The 24,870-nt window shown below is 39.5% G+C and overlaps 1 protein-coding gene across 2 annotated transcripts in view; it reads right to left on the bottom strand.

The window, feature by feature from the left end:
- Window positions 1-24,393, bottom strand: part of LOC124116971 (PR domain zinc finger protein 14-like) — a 66,476-nt gene extending 42,083 nt beyond the window's left edge. The window contains exons 1-3 of one of the 2 annotated variants that reach the window (XM_048401483.1): window positions 24,045-24,393; window positions 23,529-23,800; window positions 16,399-16,503 (exon numbers count right to left, since the gene is read on the bottom strand). In XM_048401483.1, coding sequence (XP_048257440.1) covers window positions 16,399-16,503; window positions 23,529-23,800; window positions 24,045-24,115 — 448 coding nt within the window. In that variant the 5' untranslated portion in view covers window positions 24,116-24,393. The remainder of the gene's footprint in view (window positions 1-16,398; window positions 16,504-23,528; window positions 23,801-24,044) is intronic. The other variant, XM_046478636.2, reaches the window with a different exon arrangement.
- Window positions 24,394-24,870: the final 477 nt, after the last annotated feature.

Below are 24,870 nucleotides of genomic sequence, written 5' to 3'. Positions count from 1 at the left end.
GGCACGTCGGCGCAACCACGATTTTCAGCATGATAATACCCGTGCCCACACTGTGAGAGCAACGAGAGACTAACTCCAGCAGAATGGCATCAGAACCATGCAGTGGCCTGCCCTCAGTCCCGATTTAAATCCCATTGAGCACCTGTGGGACGAGATTCAAAGACGGCTGAATGACGTGCGACCAAGGCTGACAACTGCAGCTGAACTGCGTCAGGCGTTCCTCAGAGTGTGGGCTCAAGTGCCTATAGCCTTCATCAACCGCCTCATTCCTTCCATGTATTGACGTTGCACGGCAGTCATCAATGCACATGGCGGACTCACAAGATACTGACTTGTGATGCCTTTTTCTCAGAGACTTGTGTTGTGTTTCACTCTAAGAACATTTGACACTTTAATTTTAACCTTGATGATCAGTTTTGCCAAATCATCTTTTTTATATGTCTCAAAGTATGTTTACAGTGTTTGCACAAATGAGGTTCCTCATATATCTATCCACTGTGACGTTTCTTTTGCGGTTCAGTATACATGTATATTCCAGCTATAATAATGCTGTCATTAAAGATTCTTATTCACATGAATGTTTGATTTATGATCAACTTGCATCGTGTCTCTTGTATTGTACAAATCTACATGTATACATTTATGTACTGGTTATACTTATGTTGTAGTTTGATAAATACCACTTTGACTCTGGTTATATCACAGTTTGTGTACGTACATGTACATGTACTTGGGTAAAAAACCACATACTCTCTACATGTATGGAGGGACGTCCTGATTAGCCACACAGTTAACGTTGATATAATAATATGGAGTGCATTGCATGCACTCCCTCAAAACGCATTTGTATTAGACACATATACTTCAATTCCTATTTTATTTAAATAAAAACCATCTATAACACGTTTTACACGAACTGCTCAGGGTATTATAATCAGACAGACAGCTAAATATCTTGTATTAGTTTGTAAATAATGAGTTATGTACATCAATTGTCGTCAGCGCATCTAAGTCCGTGCATCTTTGTGTGTTTTTCTAGATATTAAACAGCGCATTCAAGTATTCTTTAGTGAATGAGTTGCGTGGTAGTTGAAGCATTATTTTATCACTCAAAAGGTCGGTTTGATGTTCCATGTGAGTACGATGTGAAGCCTGTAAACTGGTGCATCTACCTGTCTATGTTTCGAGTCGATATATTGCTGGACTATTTAATGGCCGGTGTATATCCATATGATGTTCAGAATTATCAGTTTAGTGTGGCAAATGTGGCAGTGTGGCAACACGATGTACATGTATAATGTGTACAACTCTCAATGAAAATAACTGTATGGTGATTAAAGTTAAATGTGTGTTTAAATGTTGTTAGTTTTTTTATAATAAATGACTATGTTTAGTTGTTCTGACGTTTGGTATTTACGTATAGTGTATACTCGATATACATGTAGTTATTACACTGCAGTGAAAAATCTAAACTTTCGCAATCTCCCAATTTATATTCCAAGTTGAGATAAGCCATTGAACTTGTTTTGTGATTCAGTTATCATCACCTCCCTTATATGACCACTTGTTTTTCATTCATGTTCATTGTGCTGGAGAAGCTGTACACTATCATACGTAACTGAGTCACAGGTACAGGTGATGAAAGCTCCAACAACATGTACACTGGGGTATGAGTTTTCTAATGTAGAGCTTTACATTGAAGCTATATACCATTTACATCGGCAATATTTGGGTGCGGGGATGTTCGAAAATTGGTGATATGATATTCCGCCGATTGATGAAAACTTGAACGAATATTGAGACACGAATGCAACTTTTAATTTGAATAGGGAACAATTCAGAAACAAACAACAGCTTTCTTATGATAATTCCTATATTCTCACTTGTAAACTAACAGTTGCTATATACACAATACACACTGATCACAGTTCAGTACAATGGCTGTTTTCAGCCCAGCTTCAGCAAATGTCCAACAGCATCCAAGAATTCAAGAGGTGTCTTCTGCCCACTGACCAGCTTCTCTTTAAGACGCACCAGCCTTCCCTCTGACTCTGTGTAGACCTTCTTCCTGGATGGGGGAGCAGCACCAAAGTCTGTCTGTGTCCGTTGGCACCTTCCATCTTCTCAATGCCTTGAAGCAAGTCCACAAATCTGTACAGGTTGAGATGCTGATGTGGAAGACTGCAGTTGACACGGGCACGAAAATGTCTGCTGTTGAGAATTCACTTTCGATCGCTCGAATGGCCGCCATTTCAAAATCTGTCTTGTACGGTAGCTGGTGAATAGGTTGGGTTGAGAGTCTGTCCTACCTCTGTTTTTAGCAAAATGAAGAATCTGGCGTATGTCGACGTTGTCGGTTGGGCAGCAGGGCGAAGGCCTGGTTAAACATGGTTAAACTCAGGTTATGGAGAAGTTTAATCTATTTAATGTGTTCTTATTCTACGTAACATTGCATTTAACATTGTTTGTCAATCTTCACTGAGTTTCCTGTATTCTATATCTTTTGAAAAACTTCTCTAAATCTTTGCTAATAAAACACATGCAACCCGTCAGAGATAAAAAAGGAACTTATAAACACAATCATAATTTGCTTAATCTGTATCACTTAACGACTTGGAGTATCATACTCTGCCCACTGTTGAGAGCAGCTCATTAATTAGTAGGTAGGACCAGGCAGTTACACTGGTCACACTTGACTGGTTTGTCTGACAACTGGGACGTCTGATAATTGGGAGTGAACCGCTGTAATCAGTGCAACTGTGTGTCCACATGTACAGTCTCAGCTGGCTAACGTTACATTGGGGCTTGTGCCGGCGCTCAGGGATAATAAAACTAATAATACCTATAAAAGGGGAAATTAGTTTCACAGATACTCCGCAGTAGCTCCGCACAATTTGAATATTATAATTTTTAGCTTCGGTAAACTCAGTACCATTGTCAATGTATTATGTTCCATTCTTTGCCTAATCAGCTGTCTGGTTGTAAACATGAACTTCATGCCCTGCTTGCTCCGGTTACTTATCGCTCTTCATACCCATCCCAATCCTACCCAAATGTCACAAACTGTATCTATCTGACTTCTTACGTTCTATGTTTGACCGAGTCCTATCTCGACTACAACTACAAGAGGGACATTGCCTCGAAGGTTGTATAATAGTTAAAAAAGGAGTGAAAAGGGCCGAGTATCCACTTCAAGGAACAAGGATCAAAGCCTTGCTCATGTTCAGATATTAGGAAAATGCATTCTCCAAACCTCTGAAATCCAACCTTTCGACAAATTGAAGCATTTTACATACGCATTTAGTGCTGTCAGAAGTCCCACAGTGCAACAACTTCAATGAATACATTCTAATTCTCATTTATACGAACGCATCTGATAACATATATTTTGATTTGTAAAGGTCTTTATTTCCTAAATTACGCATAAATCTCGTGGGCCAAAAGTCCGGTTTTATAAATTGTCCTTTAATCCCGACAAAACAGCAAAACAGTCCCACAAACAATCTAGCTAATCTTAATATGGTCTATCATAATAATTCTCATCATTTGAATACTCATAAACACAAAGGTGTTATTTGATCTCAATATGAAATGGTCTGCCCATATTGACTGTTTTTGTCAATATGATAGCTTCTTTACGAAACCTTATTCGTACTTGATAAATCAACGTTTACTACCTCGAACACGCTTCTGAAGTCTGGGTAAGCTGGAATGTCGGTGGTCCGAATACGCATCTCCAACAAGTCTATATGATGAAAGAGGCTGGGAGACACTAGCAAGCAGACGTAAAATTAAAAACACTATGTCAATTATATAAAAAAATGTTATCAACACATGTCCAGCTTACTTGGGGACACGGATGGCTAGTCGTCTAAGCCGCTGCAATTCGCTGTGCAGGGTTGTGTCTTTTTGGTCACACCAGAATCTATGATCGTATTTTGGATTCTTGGTTCGTCCTGATTATGTTTTTGTGTGAAAACAACAAACAATTAACATACAATTGACAATTGTATGACACAATTAACTAGGTTTACAAATCAATACAAATTATTGCACAGCAATTGCAATGGCAGTATGCAATAGAGTGGTAGTACAATATTCAATGGCAGTATCGAATAGAACATATGATGGCAATGGTCATAGCTACAAGTTAAGTGATAATAATATTTACCTATCCGCAAGTGGTCAAGCTTCCGAGTAAGGACTGGGAATCCGGGATAATAAGTGACCTTCACACAACCGCTGGTCTTGATGTAATGTCAGAAATTTGGAAACAGACATGCACGCGCCCGCTCCACTTATATAGTCTAAATAGCTTCCAGCACTTTCCACACAGTGCTAAACCATTCAGTGTCACTGGAACATCACAGAATATTCCACGTGTTTCTATGACGATTGTCATCCATCCATGCCATTCCGCAAGTTTACAGATAATTCGAGCATCTAAATATAATAACTTCCTCAGCACTGCTTACAATATATATATTACTACATTCCTGACAACGAATCATCGTCCAAATACAATGCAACGAATTTCTACTACATCTCATCAGAACCAATGTAATACAGTTACAATCACTGTTTAACAATAAATTACACTGCCATATGACATTAAGTATTCCACACGTTCGAACTGCAGCTTACCAACACTCTTATAGAAAGGAAACAATACGGAATACCTTTTCACAGGAATGTAGACTTTAATATGCACTGTTATCCTTCAAATGCAATGTTAAACCAGAAATACATTTACCGCTTGTTAATCTGGGAAAAACCAAAATAATCGTTAAAGACATTCCTGCCGTTCTCTTATTGCATATTTGTTTGAAGTCTATTTGTCAGAAACCTTTGCATGCTTGTGAAGAAGTTCATGTGAAAATGTCTGTTACATTTTCCTTGAATGTTCTTGTTATAATGCCATGAAACTGTATTGTATAGTAATACATCATCGTTTAATGGTCAGTTTTCGACCCACACAATTGTTTTGGGTCATATTTCATGGTCATTAATAGACAGACTCGCTACATTTAATTGTGTGCAAGAGTTAATCAACAAAAGGATTTGATAAACAGTTATATTTACTACAACCTATACTCATTGACATCTAGTTACACTTGTTGTTCAGCTATTTACGGCAATTTATTTTTATACAGTATTGATCACAACAATATGCTTCGTATTTTTTATTGATTTTGTATATGTTTACTATTTCCATCACATTTGGGAAAACAGTTAATGAGATGTAAGATTTTCGCAACGTGATCCACAATGGCCAGACTTGAATGACAAAGATCCTTCCACATTACCTAAGACCCTTATATGCTTATAATTGTCAAAACAAATATGTTAATTATCTGCGTCTAAGAATAGGCCCTAGGATCCCAACCATCATCTGTAGTGGTTTCCGAGTACACCTGTCATCATAGGCGGTATTGTGCACCATGTTCACCAGGACAAACAGTAGCCATAACTCAGTTCAATATTATTTCAAGATACTGGTTTTCAAAGCTGATCAACATATTGAACCCTTAATGGTTAAATGCCACTCTTGTACCCATAGCATTTCCCGAGAAAACCAAACGTAAATACGATTCTCACATATTGGAGCACGGGTATGGTGCTAACAATCCTAGAAACATAATCTGGGCGAACCGGGGTTCACAGGTTTCTGTCGCGCCCAAGGGACGCAACTCTGCACGAATTGCAGCGCCTAAGACGATTAGGGCCATTCGTGTACCCGCACATATTGAAAACATTATGCAATGCCAACAGGTTTTATGCATATAGGGATCAACAGGAATCATCAAGTGATTTAAAAAAAGTGTATCTGTTTGACCCTCATTTGTTGATACCGGAAGGTCTACAAAGCCGCCTAATTAGTGTCTAACCATTTATATTTATTTTATAGATGATAATGTACATACATGTTGTGTTGAAGAAAGGTTCATTGTTATACTTCAATATCGACTGCAGTGATGAGTAAAGCTATTAGTTTCTATTTGTAGCGCATGCCAAAAATCCAATGTTTGAGTCAATAGATCGGGTTTGACGCCGCTTTGAACAGTATTTCAGTTACATCACGGCGTGCCAGATTAATGGTGTAGAACTGTGAAGCATTTTTTAAAACGAATACAACCCAGAACAAGGGTCATAAAAACCAAGAGTGATAATAAGGCCGAATCTGGGATTCGATACAGGGTCAAGGAGGCAATGCACGGTGAATTGCGGCGCTTAAGATGACTGTCCATTTAGCACACGTATGATGGATTCTAAGCTATGGTCTATAATATCCCAGGAAGGAAATATTACAAGGCTCCTTGTTGAATGTTTAGGATCAGGTTCATATCTGGTACGAGGCGTAATCTGCCATGGAAAGAATAATCCCAGAGACGTAGAAATATTACATATTTGATAACAGACTTGGCCAATTCAACACGGTTCATTGTCTATCGTCCTCCCTAGAAATCACAAATTATTCTTCATCACTGATGCTAGTGTTGGTGTCTCTAAAACGTACCAACATATTAACGGTAGTATTCTGTAGGTAACCCCTATAGAGTGAGTGATTTAGTATGGGTTTACGCCGCATTTAGCAATATTCCAGCAATATCACGACGGGGGACACCAGAATGGGCTTCACACATTGTACCCATGTCAGGAATCGAACCAGGGTCTTCGGCGTGACGAGCGAACGCTTTAATCAGTAGGCTACCCGACCGCCCTAACCCCTACAGCGGCCATATTTGAAATGTCGTTTTGGACCATTAGTCGTATATAGCCCAATTGAACCAAACGTTTAAGTGAGCTCATGTCGTGGCGTGGCGTCTGTCCGTCAAAAACGTTTACATTTTCCACATCTGCTCTGAAACCATGAGACCAAGTGCCTTATTATTATACAATTTGAGAACCACCTGTTTTAACGTCTTGCTCACAGATTTCATATCAGACTTTGCATGTGTCAACCAAATATGATTATGTGAGGTGAGGTGAAGTTGGGTTTAACGTGGCGTCCAAGATTATTGCACTTATATAGCCACGTGCATGTACGTGTGTGTGTTTGTGTGGCTGCTTGTACTAGTCCGGACTGATGCCGATTTATAGTGCTAGCTCACTGAGAAACCATGCCGCAGTTTAACATGAAAACCCCACTCAGACACGGTATACTGACTCCGAGCCGACCAGTCCTTGCTTTAGCCCCTTAATGCCGAGCGCCAGACAGGATAACAACAAGTACCATCTTTTAACGTCTTTTGGTATGACGCGGCCTGGGATCGAACCCCGGACCTTCCGCTCTCCGGGCGGGCGCTCTACCACAAGACCATGCGTGCTTGCGCTGTGCCTTCCAGGGTTTGTCCCCCCTACGTGTCATGTACACATTTCTATACAAAATTACATGATAGTTTCTTAAAGAACTTCATCCGTCATCGGTCTTAAAATAAACAAAATTCAGATTTAGTTGGGTACAGGGTATTCATGGTCAAGTACCGTATTGATGTTTCATACACTTTTCTGGATTTCGAGTTATTTTGCAATTCATCGTTTCATTTGGAGTCAAACGGACTGTAGGTTTCGTCAATCCGAGCAGAAAGTCTCACGCCTATGCATCAATAAACAGATCAGCAAGGGGAGGCGCTTGCCTGATCGCCATATCCCTGAATGTCACAGAGATGTTATCTGTGAGAAAGTCCAGCAGTTCACAAATTGTTTTCTCAGTATACTTCCGATGACATATGCTTTCATTTTTGACAAATCCCTTATGGATCAAGGAGTGGATGTAGTTTTCCCTATAAATCTGGGTACTTCAGTTCAAGCAAATCCTTTGAGGTTTTGAGAATCCAAATTGTAATAATTTTATTTGTCTCAAGTACTTCCGGTGAATATTAAGGAGGTCCTTTCTTGATTGTCAAAGAGAATTCTACTTCCAGAATCAACAGATTCGCGTGATTTTCCACTTTAACCATGAAATATATATCAATTTCTCAACACTATTGCATATGACCTACAGTTGCTTTAGTTTTATTTCGTAATGGCCCGTTAATTCCTGGCTCGGATGGTTAATGGTTAATTATGATCTTTGATACAGGGATTAAGTGGAACATTTGATGGACCTAGAAACATCTCTTTCTCTTTGTTCGGATTTTTATGGAAATCCAATACAACAGAGGAAGGGCATATCTTCAGGTTTAAGGTTCAAGCCAAAAGTTGAAAGTACTGACACATGGTTTTAACAGCGTTAATCCGTTTTAAGCTTGTGCATTCTACCAATTACAACATCATGCACTGACATAACCATCTTCCCGAGGCAAAGGAGTTAACTGATTATAAAAGACCAGTTTTAACCTTTATCAAACTAGGCTGGTATTATGGAGTTATATTTTGGCTGGACTAACGAGTATATCCATAGTCCAATCAATATCGCGTAACGAAATCGACATCCGGTTCGTAAACTGCCATGCAGATTTCGGTCGATTGCAGGATTTGCAAAGCATGTGTACCGTCAACTTAGCGTCAACAGATATTTTCCAAATATTTTCATGTTTCAGTCAAGATGCACTTCGCGAAAAAAGACCCGTTTTATTACATTATAGATCTTGATTACCGATCAGATCGTCTTCACTGGGCGACGCCATTTTATTTGGAGCAAATAAAGTGATATGAGAGGTGGAATCTGATTGGTCAATAGGAGGGACATAGAAGGGACATAACTCGCAATAGCCACTGGTGGCGCTACAATCCAGCCCAGATTTTCCCGTCTAGTTGGTCAAGGGTGGAAACTGGACGTTTACAGTCAGTTAACTCCCTTGCCTTGGGAAGATGTGACTTAACCTACTCTGAAAGACATTCAACTGGTTCATCTTTTCTTTGGCCCAGGTTTTTGGCATACGCTTCGACAGCAGCCATATCTAATTCAAAGTTGTATTTCCAACTGATAGCAGGCTGTTCACGACATTTGGGGCCATGTTTGAATAACTGACGAAGAATGTTATTGTCAACAACAGAGACGTCTCCTGTGATTGATTATATGACAAAACAAGTTGGTAGCACTATGAGATTTGACAGCCACAAATAGGGGAATTTACACAATGATCTACCAAGTTTACGTCCTGCATCACGTCTCTATTATTAAACAACTTGGATGAAATGGTGGTTCTTGATATTTGAAATATTGTGGGACGTTTTTGTCTGAGAATATTACATAAGTTTAAAGCAGATATTTCCTTGTTTGCAAATTTCAGATTGTGGCCATTTTCCGATTTAGTGGAGTTTAATCAAACGTTTCAAGAACTAATCCATGCCTCCTACCTTTATACTAAGGGTGACGATCAGAAATTCTTGCACTGTGCAATACTCTTTAACTAGGCTGTGTCCGGAGGTAACAAACAGATAACTGCATCTGTTTTCGAGAATTTGACAGGGGTGAGAAAAATGGCGAAAAAGAAGTAAACTGAGAAACGATTAGGTACCTGGATATAAAAGAAGCTGTCACCAAGGGAAAGACACGAGTATATGAAAAAAACAACTTGGGAATGACATACCTATATATTCAACTGTTAATAAATTGTTGAATTTAAGCGAGACAGACATGGCATAGAAGATTACCCAAAGTGGGATCGCCCCAAAGATGCCACGTCTGTATGTCAAGTGGAGGCTGTCCACCCCATGGGTAATGCTTATCGACGTGTTACAATTCAAATCATGTGTTGAAACTTCTCATTAAAAAAAACAATAGCTTTGATGCCACGAATCTTTCGATCTACGCTCGTATATTGGTCACCGTTGTCGTTTTTAGAAAATGAGTCAACTTTTAAATAAATCTGTTGTTCATGTCAGAGCCTTGTATGCTAAAACAGGAAACGCGGTTGCAAGAAGTTACAAGTGCTTCAGGAACAAGTTCGTGGATAACCAAGAAACCACATGAAGATAAGCTCTCCCCATAACGTAGGTACTCATGAAATATATATGTTGTGATCAGTCGTCAGAAGAAAGATCAGTTTTGAAAAATGACTGCCAGAGTCAGAGTTAGGTGTTTGTTTGTGTTTCAGAACAAGCACCTAACGCCTCTACACACCCGATTACACGTACACGTGGTCAAAGCAAATCCTCCGTGTTGGTATGGGTCTATCTTGATTTCGACACCTCAGTGAAAGGTCGTCAAATCGCTCTGAGCCATTAGTATTGTTGATTTTTATTATCCTAACATTTAAGCTCTCTGCTCTTAAATTTTGTATTTGCAGTTTTTGTGATCAGAATGGGCATGCGTTGTCTACAACATGATGGACGCCCAGGTATTATTGGCAGGAGTCAAATTGGTAGAACGCAGTGAGAGGTAGCCCATACGTCCAATGTGTCTCAGTCTGTAATTTGCAGACTTTGGAACAGGTTTCTGCAGACTTAAAACGTTATAATGATCGGACCCGAGTAGAAATCGTTTGCATACAGCTAATCTGCATGCTTGGTGACCACGTGTTGTACCGCCGTTAACAAATCGAAACTTCCTAGCCATACGCCAATGCTGTTTAGAGCGTAGAGACTGGCGGTATCGCCGATGGTCTCGAGTACTTTCTAGATGGGCGAATGTTATGCCAACGTCCACGTAAGGCAACATGATAGATTTTGGGGATGTAATGATATTGGGCGGGATCACTATGACTGCCAGAACGCCACTTCATATGGTGCATGGAAGGGACACTGGACAGTACTACTGTGTACATACTGGCGACAATAGTTGAGTGGTTTGAGCGCTATGCTGGTTCACATTTTGTCTTTGAGGACGTAAACGACTACCTCCAGCAGCAAAACACCACAAGAATGCAATGGCCAGCCATGAGTCCTGACCTTTCCACCACAAGGCATGTTTGAGGCATGATCGGGTGACGTGTACCCCGACGTTAAAGCTACTATAAGAAAACATTTACGAAAAACAGGTCAAACAAGTCAAACGAATCCATATTAATCAATATTGGTATGTCATATTTCACTTGTCATCTTTCGGAATGTTTATCACCCTTCAGTTGTCTTGATTTACTGGCAGGTATGATGTGAGCAGGGTTTAACGTCGTAATAATGACTATTATTACTTCTGAAATATATCAGAGCGTGTCAGGATAATTACAAAATAATTCATTTTTGAGGCATATTTTAACCTACTGCTAAGCGACCCTTGTCCAATAACTGTAAAACTCTACGTGTTTATGAAGTTAAATGCTTGACACTTTATGTTCTTGGACTTTGGTCTTAGGTCACGTGGTTCGGCGGCCATATTGTTTTGGGTTCATGCCTTGAAAAACCTTCTACTCTGAACCTGCCGTTTGAATTGCTTACAAACTTTCCATGACTTATCTCCGCACTATATAAACGTTTACATTAGCCGTTTTCACGCTATCTCCTTTGGTGTTGGGCTATATATGATTCTACTTCTGATCAATTCTTTCTCATAAAGTGTTTCTTTAATTGTATGTACAAACTAACATACAGTGTTGATCTGCAGCCAACATGTTAGGAGGTTGGGAAACACATGCACAACTTAGTAAGCAGCGGATAACTTATCTCCAGCATTGAACCATCAGTTCTCAGCCAATGGCATTGAAATACACCGCGTCCACGGTGTACATAAGGTTAAACAGATGGATCTTTGTGCATTCTATAACCAACAGAAGCGTGTGTATGTACATAAGAACTGTGATTACATTGAACTGATTTTCTATATACTGTAACTAGATCTATTTATATAAGTTTTGTCAGCGATCATCTAGAAATGTAGAAATTACAAGAAAATACCCTATACTTGTCGTAAGGGGCGGCCGAATGGGTCGGGTGGTAAGGCTTGGTGATTTGGTTGATTGAATGTCATCGTATCCCAGTTGAGTGGATCGTTGCTCATGTTGTCGATTATGGATTGTTTGATCCAGCCTCATTTATTTACAGACCACGGTCATATATCTGGAATATTTCTGAGTGCGACTTTAAAGAACAAACAACCAAACAAAACAAAGGCTGTTCCGTCAACTGTATCGTTGTCCAGAATATAGAAGTGCAATGGTGAAGGGCTTCGTGCCCCATTTCGTCACTTGGGTCAGATTTGATCACTGAAAATGTGAATATGAGACAATATATCTGGGTATGATGCCCTCATTGTTTTTGCGAGTGTTTCTAATTGCCAAGTTCAACTTCAGAGGAGGCGGAGTCCTGCCTTTGGTTTATGATAAAGTGATATGTTGTCTGTTGTTAAAGTCTTGTTATTGTGAGCTGAAGTCTTGTTGTCATCGTGTGTTAAACACTTCTTTTATCCTCAGGTAAAGTCTTGTTATCGTGAGTTAAAGTGTTGTTATCTTGAGTTAAAGTGTTGTTATTCTGATTTAAAGTCTTTTCGTGAGTTGAAGTCTTGTTATCCTGAGTTGAAGTCTTGTTATCGTGAGTTGAAGTCTTGTTATCCTGAGTTGAAGTCTTGTTATCGTGAGTTGAAGTCTTGTTATCGTGAGTTAAAGTCTTGTTATCCTAAGTTGAAGTCTTGTTATCGTGAGTTAAAGTCTTGTTATCCTGAGTTGAAGTCTTGTTATCGTGAGTTAAAGTCTTGTTATCGTGAGTTGAAGTCTTGTTATCCTGAGTTGAAGTCTTGTTATCGTGAGTTGAAGTCTTGTTATCGTGAGTTAAAGTCTTGTTATCCTAAGTTGAAGTCTTGTTATCGTGAGTTGAAGTCTTGTTATCGTGAGTTAGGGTCTTGTTATCGTGAGTTGAAGTCTTGTTATCCTGAGTTGAAGTCTTGTTATCGTGAGTTAAAGTCTTGTTATCGTGAGTTGAAGTCTTGTTATCATGAGTTAAAGTCTTGCTATCGTAAGTTAAAGTCTTGTTATCCTGAGTTGAAGTCGTGAGTTAGTCTTGTATCGTCAAAAGTCTTGTTGTTACCTTTCGTCCATAAATGGTTTCTTAAAGTGCATGTTCTTATTAACTCACAGCATCGATGTTGGCAGTATTCGGTATCCGTAGTGAAATGGTTTTGTGTCGGTTTTGAGGGCTCAAAAGACGAAGAAAAAAAAAGCGCAAGTGTACAATTACTTCCCTCCTTCAAAGATCTTTCTGATAAAATACAGCGAGGATATTTTATGAAAAGGGAAATTCGTAAGGTTTTGTTCCAGAGAAGGAAACTAAAAATTCAAGAGGGCGAATGGGTTGTTACAGTTTTATTATATTCTATAGATTTTTAGGACCAGCGAAAGATGAGAAACACACAAATTACAAATGACCTAAGGCTGTTGATCAACTACTGACCTGAAACATATGTGATTTTAAATGACCTGAACGTGATTAACAAGGGTTAATTGGTCCAAGAATTGCGTGTGTTTATTGAACGCTTATTGTAAACACTCAGCAAAATAACTGACAAGTTGATGTGCAATTATAACCACATCATTATCTGTATGTTGTAACTTCTGATACGCTTGTTCCATGAAAGGAGGCATTTGAGGTTAATCGATGGATTGTGATCAACGTTATTTACTGCGGCATTTGTAAACAATTCTGGTTACAAATTAGGTGGACATACTGCATTCCCCACTGAAAAATTACTTTAAGTTTTAATATGCACCATTATTGTTTGAATTTGCATGTACTAAGAGAGGAAAGAAATTGTCTCAGATGATGATATTATATCTGGAAATATATTTGATAATTTGCATGACACACCATGACAAATTACAATAACATTTTCATTAATTCTGAAGGATTTAGTTCCGTGACTTCACCACCTACGGACCTTTCGACTTGAGACTAAGCCTGAAATTAAGTTGCCTACAGCTCTACATATGTCCCAAGTCGGATGTTGGTATCACCTTTTTCACAACTATGGTCTTTTTTGTTCAAATATCCCTCACTATATCAAAGTGGTGATCAAATTTACTTAAGCGAACAGCTGTGTCCTTTCTCCGGTCGTATTGCCATGGATGACTTGGTCAAAAGATCATACATGCACACAGTTTGTGTATTAGTGCCAACAGAATCAAAGCATCGTGTTTATTACGGAAACAGCTTCAACTGGTACTAGTGATTCAAAACAAGCAATTGAGGGCAGTGAGCCATGTTCCGTCCCTGGACATCCTTGGGATAACACCACGCTAGCCATGTCACGGAAAAAGTTATTAAAACCAAAGGTTCAGATGGAAAGATTTGATCGTCCACATTTAGGCCTCTTTTGACCCATGGGTATTGCCGCTTCATAAATTCTCCGTACTTTTATATAAACAATTTCATTAATAATTATAATGCACATAAACAATATTGTGTAACATAACCAATGATGTCCCGATGCATAGCGTACTTTTAAATATATCACACAATATATTCACACTGAACAGTTCACATAATAAACATTTAAAATTTGCATTCCCAACATCTCAGTAATTGGATAGAATGACGGATTCTGGGGGCGTATCACGTCTGGCATTCTGATTGATCAAATAAAGAGGTGAGAAAGACAAATAGCAATGTGTAAAAAAGTGTATGTACCTACTTCAGTCGGGTTGTGATGTATTAAATATTATACAGACACGGTGCTTGTCACGTTTAACAATACTACTATATTTATTATAATTCAACAGAGTACTTGCGTATTCGACAGCAGTAACATAATGTGCTTCTAATTACTCAAAATATCTAAAACTATGTCGTTAAGAACATCCATCCTCAGTGAACATGAATATCACGATGTGATTACGATAAAGTATTTAAGAACAAATATACAAACATTGCAAAAGTAATACATGAATCCAGTGACAATGAATCCATTTCCTTGTTCAGATGCATGTACACAAATATCAAACTGTATACAAAGATATACGCTTGCAGCAAATGTTGGATATTAAATGTTATTACCATTACCATTTTAGAAACCATTCATATTATCTAATCTGAAATGAATAAAATCTGAAAGATTATTTAAGTGATAATGCTGAATGTTCATATGAAAGTGCTTAACATTACATATTTACTTATTATACCGAGATATTATCCAAAAGTTACAATTATGTTAAGGGATATGACATTCGAAGCGTCTTGTCTGGCTACGTTAATATAAATAATGAAACTTTTCTTAGTATCATTGATTCCGTACATCATTTATTTACTGGGTCGGTGGGGTAGTCTGGTGGTTAGGGGTTCACTCCTCACGACGAATGCACGGGTTCGATTCCACACATTTGTGAAGCCCATTTGTGGTGTCCCCCGCCGTGATATTGCTGCAATATTGCGAAATGCGGCGTAAAACCTCACTACTCACTCACTCACTCACTCACTCACTCACTATGAGCAAAGTATTCGTATTCTAATATATATTTCACCGTTTACCTGATGTATTGTTATATATCACATGATATAATATTAAGTCTAAACACTTGTTTAACATGTTTGAATTTTGATGGGGATAGATATTAATATCGGATTTGTCTATTTATCATTCTCCTTTTACTGTATTCAAGTAAAAATAAATATTGTTTAAATCACATCTAATCTGATAACATTGCCCAGATATCTTCGAGAGATCTTGAGGCATTATATATGGCGCTGGGGCTACTTTGAGGAAAAGTGTTGGATTCCAAGCATGGGCTCAGTGCATTACACCCAGTCTGGTTGGCCCTAGCAGTCATGATGTTTGGTCTGCTAAAAGTGGTCTTTAAAAACTTACTCACTCACTCACGAAGTATGCAGTGGTAAGTTACGAGTCTACCATTTACCTCAAGGGTAGAACATTTAGATACATTTTTTAAAGATTTACAATGTAATACATGTGTCCTTTCAGCGATTGGGATTGTAAAAATGGCTCAATGTTTATAAAATGCAAAACCTAATCTAAGAACCGTCTGAGGGAGACCACCTCGAATCTCATTATATGTTTTGTTTATGCTCTCACACGCTGTAACAACTCAATGCTGCACGTCCGTGCAAATTTACTATAAATGAAGAATAAAGACTGTCCCTCTCTATTTTCTTTGTGCTGGTTATAACATAAACGACGAGAGTCGCCTACAATAGGTTTGAATGGAGATCCAAGTCGCGACGGGAAGGGAGGGAGTGAGTGAGAGTGTCTGTGACATGAGCAGAGCAAGGGGTAGCTGTCACAACCTCACCGCCAATTACAACTCGTGTCCCTCTACTGCTCCGTTTGTTTAGACCAGGTGTACAACCAGACAATCCGCCTTGTCATAATAGCAAAGAAAGGGACAGCTACACGTCACAATCTTTTTCTGTTTGTTTAATTACCATTATCAGCCTGAAAAGCCCTTAGTGGAGATTAGACTAAACATTGATATTTATTGTGTGAAAGCAAAGCAACATTTGAACTTTAAAGGTTTTTCCAGGCATGGATCAGGCTATGACTTAATTGGAGAGTAGAGTGTGTTTCACACGTACCTTCGGGGAGGTCCAGGCAACTTGTATCAAGCACAATGGTCGGTGTAGCCTTGGTCCCATGATTCAACCCCACTTGAACTTGACCACCTAGTATCCGGTCAATACCTGCAACATACACACTAGCAAGTGAGATATGTTTTTTAGATGCACCGGTATAATGCACGGCTCATTGTATCTCACCGAGATCATTTTCAAACAACAAATACAAGACTGCAGCTCAAACCGAATAGAATTTCAAATATTTAACAAAATGAAAATATATTATGTGCACTTCATCATGTCCAACACCACATTTGTGACAATATTTTAAAATAGTTTTAAATAAACTAAGATTCATGAGAAAAAGTATGCATACGCAGTGAAAAGTCCAGGCGATTTCGGGGCATCGAATCCCTTTTAAATAATTCAAGACAAACAATACTGTTACAAAGATTTAAGTCTGTCTGTAGTGGAAGTCGAGGCCACGTCAAGGGACGTCGCAACCATGACCTTTCTTTCCGTCGCTCTATAGAGAGTACAGGAAACTGTTTACTAATTGGGGGTTTCATAAATTACATTTTTTGTAATTAAGTACAATGGAATCATTGTTTCCATTTCAGTCCCTCGGGCAAACTTTAAAAGTACACATATTTTGGGGGTTGTATGACTGACAATAGATTTAAATACACAGAAGCAACTGCGCCATCTTTTGGGTCTATATTTTCATATTACAGTTCATCAAACTCCATGTCAACTTTTTTATCTTTAGTTTACATCGGCTAAAAGCTGAACACTGAAAATGAACCTGCTGTACTATGTTTAGAGAACACGTGGTACAACTGTGGGAGGTCATCAGTTACACTATTTACGACATTGATTCAACGTGTTTTAACACCTGATTCGGATGAAGATCGACTCTCACCTATTTTTATGGAGTCTGTTAAAATTCCGATACCACCAGTTGAGCTGACAATAGGCTGAATATGACGCCTGACAATTTCGCGAAAATGACAGGTAAGTAGAGACTGCTATAAAACCTGTGGCATATGATCATTAAGTCATTCCATTGCCGTGTAATTTCTCAATACGGTTTGCGGTTTGATGGACGAAAACGAAATTGTGTCTTACATTAACCTGATAAACAAGTGAGCAAACGTATGCGATTTTCTTAAACAGACGGCTCATGGGTAAAGATAAATATCTTGTTTGAATAACCCGATGATATGATAGCAGAGTACAGAGTTGGTCAACATCTGAAACAAGGGCGGCGGAGGTAATGAGAACATACATGTATGGAAGAGATGGACACTTGTCATTCGGGGGATCATGGAAATGTGCATGACGGAATTATACATGATTTGAAACAGAATCAACTTTCCATACATTATTATTATTATTATTATTATTATTATTATTATTATTATTATTATTATCGAGAACCTCTCTCTCTTCTTCATTCTTAGTTTATCAGCTTATCCTCTATGTCACTAGTGAAGATTACAGGTTAACAGCGGTAGGATTTATACCCCAAGTCTACATCAAGGACCTAAGTTTAAAACATAAACACATATATCTTCCTTAATAACTTGTAAACACATACATTTGATTTATTCGAAAGTAGATTTTCAGTGAGATTTCCCAAATCCTGTTTTCATTTTCTGTCTGGAATCCGCCTAGTTCATATATCATCTCACGGAAAATATACACCTATATCAAACTGATGTATTTGAATTGACCTAACTTAAATATGATCAAAATGAGAAATGTAGCTAATTGTAAATAAATAAAAGTTTGCACTAAAAGATAATTTAAGTTCATGTAGTGTACCAATTTGTAAAGTTATGTACCATATCATAAAGCAAGGAAATAATGTTTGTCATGACAGAGAACACTTTCATCAGCACAGGTGGACACTCATCCTCTCGTGTTGACACCGCCATCTTCATAGCAACATAGATATTACCCAGCCCAGTGGGTTCAGCTACAGCATTCAATCTTTTACCACTTTCATAGCAATCTTGAAATGAAAAGAAATAGAACCAAGGGGGTTTGTGAAACAACACCGGTATTTCCTTGGACATTTACAATTAGTATAGGTGTAGATCAAATTGACAGAATTTGAATTATTATATTCAGAAAGATAACACGTTAGACATGAATAAAAATACAACTCGTCATTTTCTACGCAACGTACATTGTATGCGGAAGTAAACAATAATACAGCTATATGACGGCGGCCTATAAAGAATCGAGTCGGCAAGTCAGTCTTTGGCGTCGTGAGATTTGAGTGAACTTGGTCTTACGCCGCTTTGAACTGCATTTCAGTTATATTACTGGATGTGGGAGCATACCCCGACATGATGCAGGTCTTGGACGTTTACCACTTTGGCGACAAGCGCGGGTGTAACTACAAACCTAGAAACATAATGAGAGCGAACTTGGATTCAAACTCACGACCATGTCACTAATATGCCCATGGGACACAACTCTACTCAGTGAACTGCGACCCGTTGAAGTGGGTTCGTCTGTCTGTAGTGGAGGTGGGTTCGTCTGTCTGTAGTGGAGGTGGGTTCGTCTGTCTGTAGTGGAGGTGGGTTCGTCTGTCTGTAGTGGAGGGGAGGTTGTCTGACTCTCTGTCATGGAGGAGGTTTGTTATGTCTGTCATGGAGGAGGTTTGTTATGCCTGTCATGGAGGGGGTTTGTTATGTCTGTCATGGAGAAGGTTTGTTATGTCTGTCATGGAGGGGGTTTGTTATGCCTGTCATGGAGGAGGCTTGTTATATCTGTCATGGAGGGGGTTTGTTTTACCTGTCATGGAGAAGGTTTGTTATGCCTGTCATGGAGAAGGTTTGTTATGCCTGTCATAGAGGGGGTTTGTTATGCCTGTCATGGAGAGGGTTTGTTATGTCTGTCAGTTAGGGGGTTTGTTATGTCTGTCATGGAGGGGGTTTGTTATGCCTGTCATGGAGGAGTTTTGTTATATCTGTCATGGAGGGGGTTTGTTATGTCTGTCATGGAGGTTTTTTTTATGTCTGTCATGGAGGAGTTTTGTTATGTCTGTCATGGAGGGGGTTTGTTATGACTGTCATGGAGAAGGTTTGTTATGTCTGTCATGGAGGAGTTTTGTTATGTCTGTCATGGAGGAGTTTTGTTATGTCTGTCATGGAGGGGGTTTGTTATGACTGTCATGGAGGGGGTTTGTTATGTCTGTCATGGAGGAGTTTTGTTATGTCTGTCATGGAGGGGGTTTGTTATGACTGTCATGGAGGGGGTTTGTTAAGCCTGTCATGGAGGAGGTTTGTTATGTCTGTCATGGAGGAGGTTTGTTATGCCTGTCATGGAGGGTTTTTTTTATGTCTGTCATGGAGGAGTTTTGTTATGTCTGTCATGGAGGGGTTTTGTTATGCCTGTCATGGAGAAGGTTTGTTATGTCTGTCATGGAGAAGGTTTGTTATGTCTGTCATGGAGAAGGTTTGTTATGTCTGTCATGGAGGAGTTTTGTTATGTCTGTCATGGAGGGAGTTTGTTATGACTGTCATGGAGGAGTTTTGTTATGTCTGTCATGGAGGAGTTTTGTAAAGCCTGTCATGGAGGAGGTTTGTTATGCCTGTCATGGAGGAGGTTTGTTATGTCTGTCATGGAGGAGGTTTGTAATGCCTGTCATGAAGGAGGTTTGTAAAGCCTGTCATGGAGGAGGTTTGTTATGCCTGTCATGGAGGAGGTTTGTTATGCCTGTCATGGAGGAGGTTTGTTATGCCTGTCTTGGATGAGGTTTGTTATGCCTGACATGGAGGAGGTTTGTAATGCCTGTCATGGAGGAGGTTTGTAATGTCTGTCATGGAGGTGGTTTGTAATGCCTGACATGGAGGAGGTTTTTTATGTCTGTCATGGAGGAGGTTTTTTATGTCTATCATGGAGTAGGTTTGTAATGTTTGCTATGTCTGTCATGGAAGGGAGGTCGTCTGTAGTGGAGGAGTGTTCATCTGTCTGTAATGGAGGGGAGGTCGTCTGTAATGGAGGAATATTCGTCTGTCTGTAATGGAGGGGAGGTCGTCTGTAATGGAGGAATATTCGTCTGTCTGTAATGGAGGGGAGGTCGTCTGTCTGTAATGGAGGAATATTCGTCTGTCTGTAGTGGAGGAGTGTTCATCTGTCTGTAATGGAGGGGAGGTCGTCTGTAATGGAGGAATATTCGTCTGTCTGTAATGGAGGGGAGGTCGTCTGTCTGTAATGGAGGAATATTCGTCTGTCTGTAGTGGAGGGGAGGTCGTCTGTCTGTAATGGAGGAATATTCGTCTGTCTGTAGTGGAGGAGTGTTCATCTGTCTGTAATGGAGGGGAGGTCGTCTGTAATGGAGGAATATTCATCTGTCTGTAATGGAGGGGAGGTCGTCTGTCTGTAATGGAGGAGGGTTCGTCTGTCTGTAATGGAGGGGAGGTCGTCTGTCTGTAATGGAGGGGAGGTCGTCTGTCTGTAATGGAGGAGGGTTCGTCTGTCTGTAATGGAGGGGAGGTCGTCTGTCTGTAATGGAGGGGAGGTCGTCTGTCTGTAGTGGAGGAGGATTCGCCTGTCTGTAATGGAGGAATATTATTCGTCTGTCTGTAATGGAGGGGAGGTCGTCTGTCTGTGTAATGGAGGGGAGGTCGTCTGTCTGTAATGTAGGGTTCGTCTGTCTGTAGTAGTGGAGTGTTTGTCTGTCTGTAGTGGAGGGGGTGTGGGGGGGGGGGGGGGGGGGGGCGTCCGTATTAGAGGGGAGGTCGTCTGTCTTTTGTGGAGGGGGTTCTTTTTTTTCCTCGCAGGTCCTGTCCTACTCTTCTCTTAATAGTTCTTCTCAGCTCGAAACAGCACAGTTTGCCCGTGAGTAAGGCAGGTTTTATTCCCGCACATGCAATTAAGATTTACGATGTAACCTTATTATGTTAGTGTATGAGCGAATTATGGCGGCTATTTTCATGATTCGCATTAAATCAGTAAGGGGTGAGACTATGTGACTTTATTTTTAAAAATGCATATTTTGAAAGGCTCTTTACAGCAGCTAAAAACTTGTGCACTTCTGATTTGTCAACTGTTTAATATGAGTGTAGGTCGGATATGTCTGTGCCACACGTCAACGATGAGTGTATATAGTATATCTATATATAGTTTGTCTTTTGTGAAAATCCAACAAGTGACGGATGAGTTATATGGCGCTATATATTGCAAGGGCAATATTGCTGTGTAGTATTTTATTCGTGAAGACGTTTTGCTATGGCAATGTCTTACGTGGAAAGAGGTGCGTAGCAGGAACTAGGTTTTGTGACCTTTGTATAGGTGATTATGATCACTCATATACAGTGAGTACGCTGTGGGGTATAGGCGTCACAGCTATCAGAACACCAACATCCCCGGGCAGCCTACAACAACACAACAGTCACACCGCAGCGCTAAAAGCGACACACAATGCTAACCTTGGCGAATTCCGTAAGTCCAGTCTACCACCACTTATTCAGACTTAGTTCTTCAGAAAATAACCGTGTTGTTACACTGGTGTTTATATAACAAAGGCGAATAATCCATTGCACTTTCGTTCATGTAATCTCCGTCCACTCGGTTTTATCTGGAAACCATACCCTACAGTGCAAGCAAAACAACACGCATATTTTATCATGGATCGTCGAATTATCCTGATGAAGTCTTAATTTTGTTTCACAGACAGCTATTCTAAATTGTGAATGAACTATCCCATGTCACATCCCAATGCAAGCACCGGATTAAGATGCCGGCCACACTGCTTTTTGATCCTATTGATTTGTGGGCGTTGAAGCACTAGGTTGTGATTGGTTGTAGAGCGCTGCTCACTATCATCGCCAGCCAACTCAAAGTACCAACCCCGTTTACCACAGAAATATGTCTTTGTTAGTAAACATGTTTATGCTTATAGTTTGATTAACATCAGAATCAAGCAGTAGTTTGATGTACCCAACATATAGATTTTATGTTTCCGTGGTGTTTATATAGTATTTGTATTTAGGACGTAATATCATTGACACTTTCTTTCATGATCCGAACTAAAATACATATATGACAAATTGAACAAAAAGTATTACTTGCGCTTCTTTGAACATAGATAATCCCGGTGCAGCTAGTGCTTCTATGAAAAAAGAGTATCATTTCCGCTCCTATGCATCGTATTTTAATTTTAATCAGTTTACCCCTGTAATTTCAATATTTTCTTAATTCCATAAATCATAACTATATTTTGTTGAAAACTTGAAATATCTTCTTATTGTATTTATAATTTTATCTTAGTTGTTAACATTGGCTAAAACTACGCATGTAAAAGTACACATCTAGCTTGTCTCCGTCTTACAAATTCATCTACAATATTTTTAACTTCTGTGTGAAGCGAAATTTATACCTCTACACAGATATCATTTCCAATTTGTTACATTTATTTGTAAAACTAGAGAAACTGACAAAACCAAACACTTTTGTTGAATTAAGAATAACGGAGATAACGATACGGCACGCTATCAAATTTTCACATGTAGGTGTACATTATATATTTCAATCAACACATGTGTTTAACCCAACAGATAGTTCAGCGAAAAAAACAAATAGCAAACGTTCCTAAAACGAACGTAAAGTATTCCGGTGATATTATAAATTAATAACCGACGTTGATGTGATCCAACGTTATAGTAACGGCTGTCAGTGAACTTAAAGTAAATGTGCAGAACGTGTAGTGGAGCGTCATGGCCAGGTATAGTTGCAGTTGTTTGGAAGATTACATTTCTATGACGGGTCATTTTATATATTTGAATAAAAGCGACAAAACTATTTCATCAATAAACGCTTTCCATAACCATACGTTATAAGGCATAATCATATTTTGGCTGTAATTTAGGATACCCTGTCAATGAGGTTTTAGCGCATAATGTAAGCTGTCATAAATGTGTCCATGGTCTAAAACTTTGTATGCTTAAAAAATCTCGTCACGGTTTTGTCGTTTCTTTAATGCGAACTACAATTATTTTACCGTTAACTTAGTTTACCTTTCACAATGACAATGAACATATACCACACATCTGGACAGTACTTTACAGACAGGGAAGTTGTGTAGATTTTAAGCACAATGTGTTAAATATTAGTCTTGATGACAAAGAACTTACCATGACTGATATCTCCTATCCTAAGTCCAGAAAGAGCGTGGCCGTGATATTGGTCGCCCGTCTTCCCCTTGGCATAACCATAGAGTACCATATCTAACTCCTCCTGGGAGACGCACAACCCACCCCCAGGAAATGTAGGTGTGGGTGCGGCAATTCTAGGCTGGAGGGACTGGGCAGAGTTCATGTGGGCAGCTGGAGGAATCATACCCTGGAACATGGGGGTGAACACGGGGGGTGGCTGGCAGCCAAACCTCAGACGCTCCAGATGTAAACTGAAAGGCAACATTATAAATTAAAGGAATATGACGAATTATTGGAAATATCAGCCAACATAATTGTGATATTAAAATGTGTTTTATATTTTGACATTTAATAACATTTCTTGTAGGCTGACTGTCTACGGTATGTGAACATGAAAGGTCCATAATTATTCACCTGTGTACAGGCATAACCGAAGTTGCATTTATAAGAAACTTGTAATTTGTGAATGAAAGTAAATTTTGCAAGTGTGTTTACCCTTGGGCAATATTAGCTGCAGGATACTGTCCAGCAAAAAAGGTCATGACTGCTGGTCTGATCTGCTCCATACTTGACCAGTGAGATGAGGCGAGGTGTATATTAATTTCTCTTCTCTGCCCGCCAATATATTGCACCCGTCGTGCGTGGCGACCGCCTGCCAACTTGGGCACGTCTTTCTTCACAACTTACTCAACTTAAGTCTCATTTTAATGGACCACACTACGTGACGTGCGCATGCGCGAGTCCAATTGAGCCATCACTTGTGTCTGTATATTGAGTGAGGGGACTGAGCAAGGGTCTCGTGAGGCTCCCAGGCGACTGGTGGACCGGAGAGTGGCAGGAGGTTCTAACACCCGCCTCACACCACGCACAGTTCATTGTACATCCTTAGGCACGACACAGCAAATCTTCACAGTCATTAGGCTAACAGAAAGTAGATTGTGCCTTGCTCCTCGAGTATTACCTCATTCCGTCATGAGGCAATAAACTAATGGGACTGATACCTTAAATCCGAGTGAGGCGTCAACTATAGTCAGGATTAGCACATGCCAGATCATCACCTTTTTCAATGAAATGGACCGACAGCGTAATGTTCATACCTGTTACAAAGATAAAACGGGAACGTTTTCGTTTGCATATTAACATTTCGTGATAGCCTTCACTGTTTATGTAATTTGCATGCATCAAATGCAATCACACTATTACTGAAAAGAAAAGTGAACGAGCGAGTTGTGGACAACGCTGCTTTGAACTATTGTGTTCAGGTCTTTGAATGGCATTTAGAAGTGATACACATCATAGAGAGAGAGAGTATATGGATGTC

The sequence above is a fragment of the Haliotis rufescens genome, unplaced genomic scaffold (genome assembly GCF_023055435.1).
Source record: "Haliotis rufescens isolate VD_foot unplaced genomic scaffold, xgHalRufe1.0.p SCAF_22, whole genome shotgun sequence".
NCBI classification, from domain to species: domain Eukaryota; kingdom Metazoa; phylum Mollusca; class Gastropoda; order Lepetellida; family Haliotidae; genus Haliotis; species Haliotis rufescens.
The sequence above is the reverse complement of the archived record's forward strand: the minus strand, read 5'-3'. Positions and strand labels throughout refer to the sequence as shown.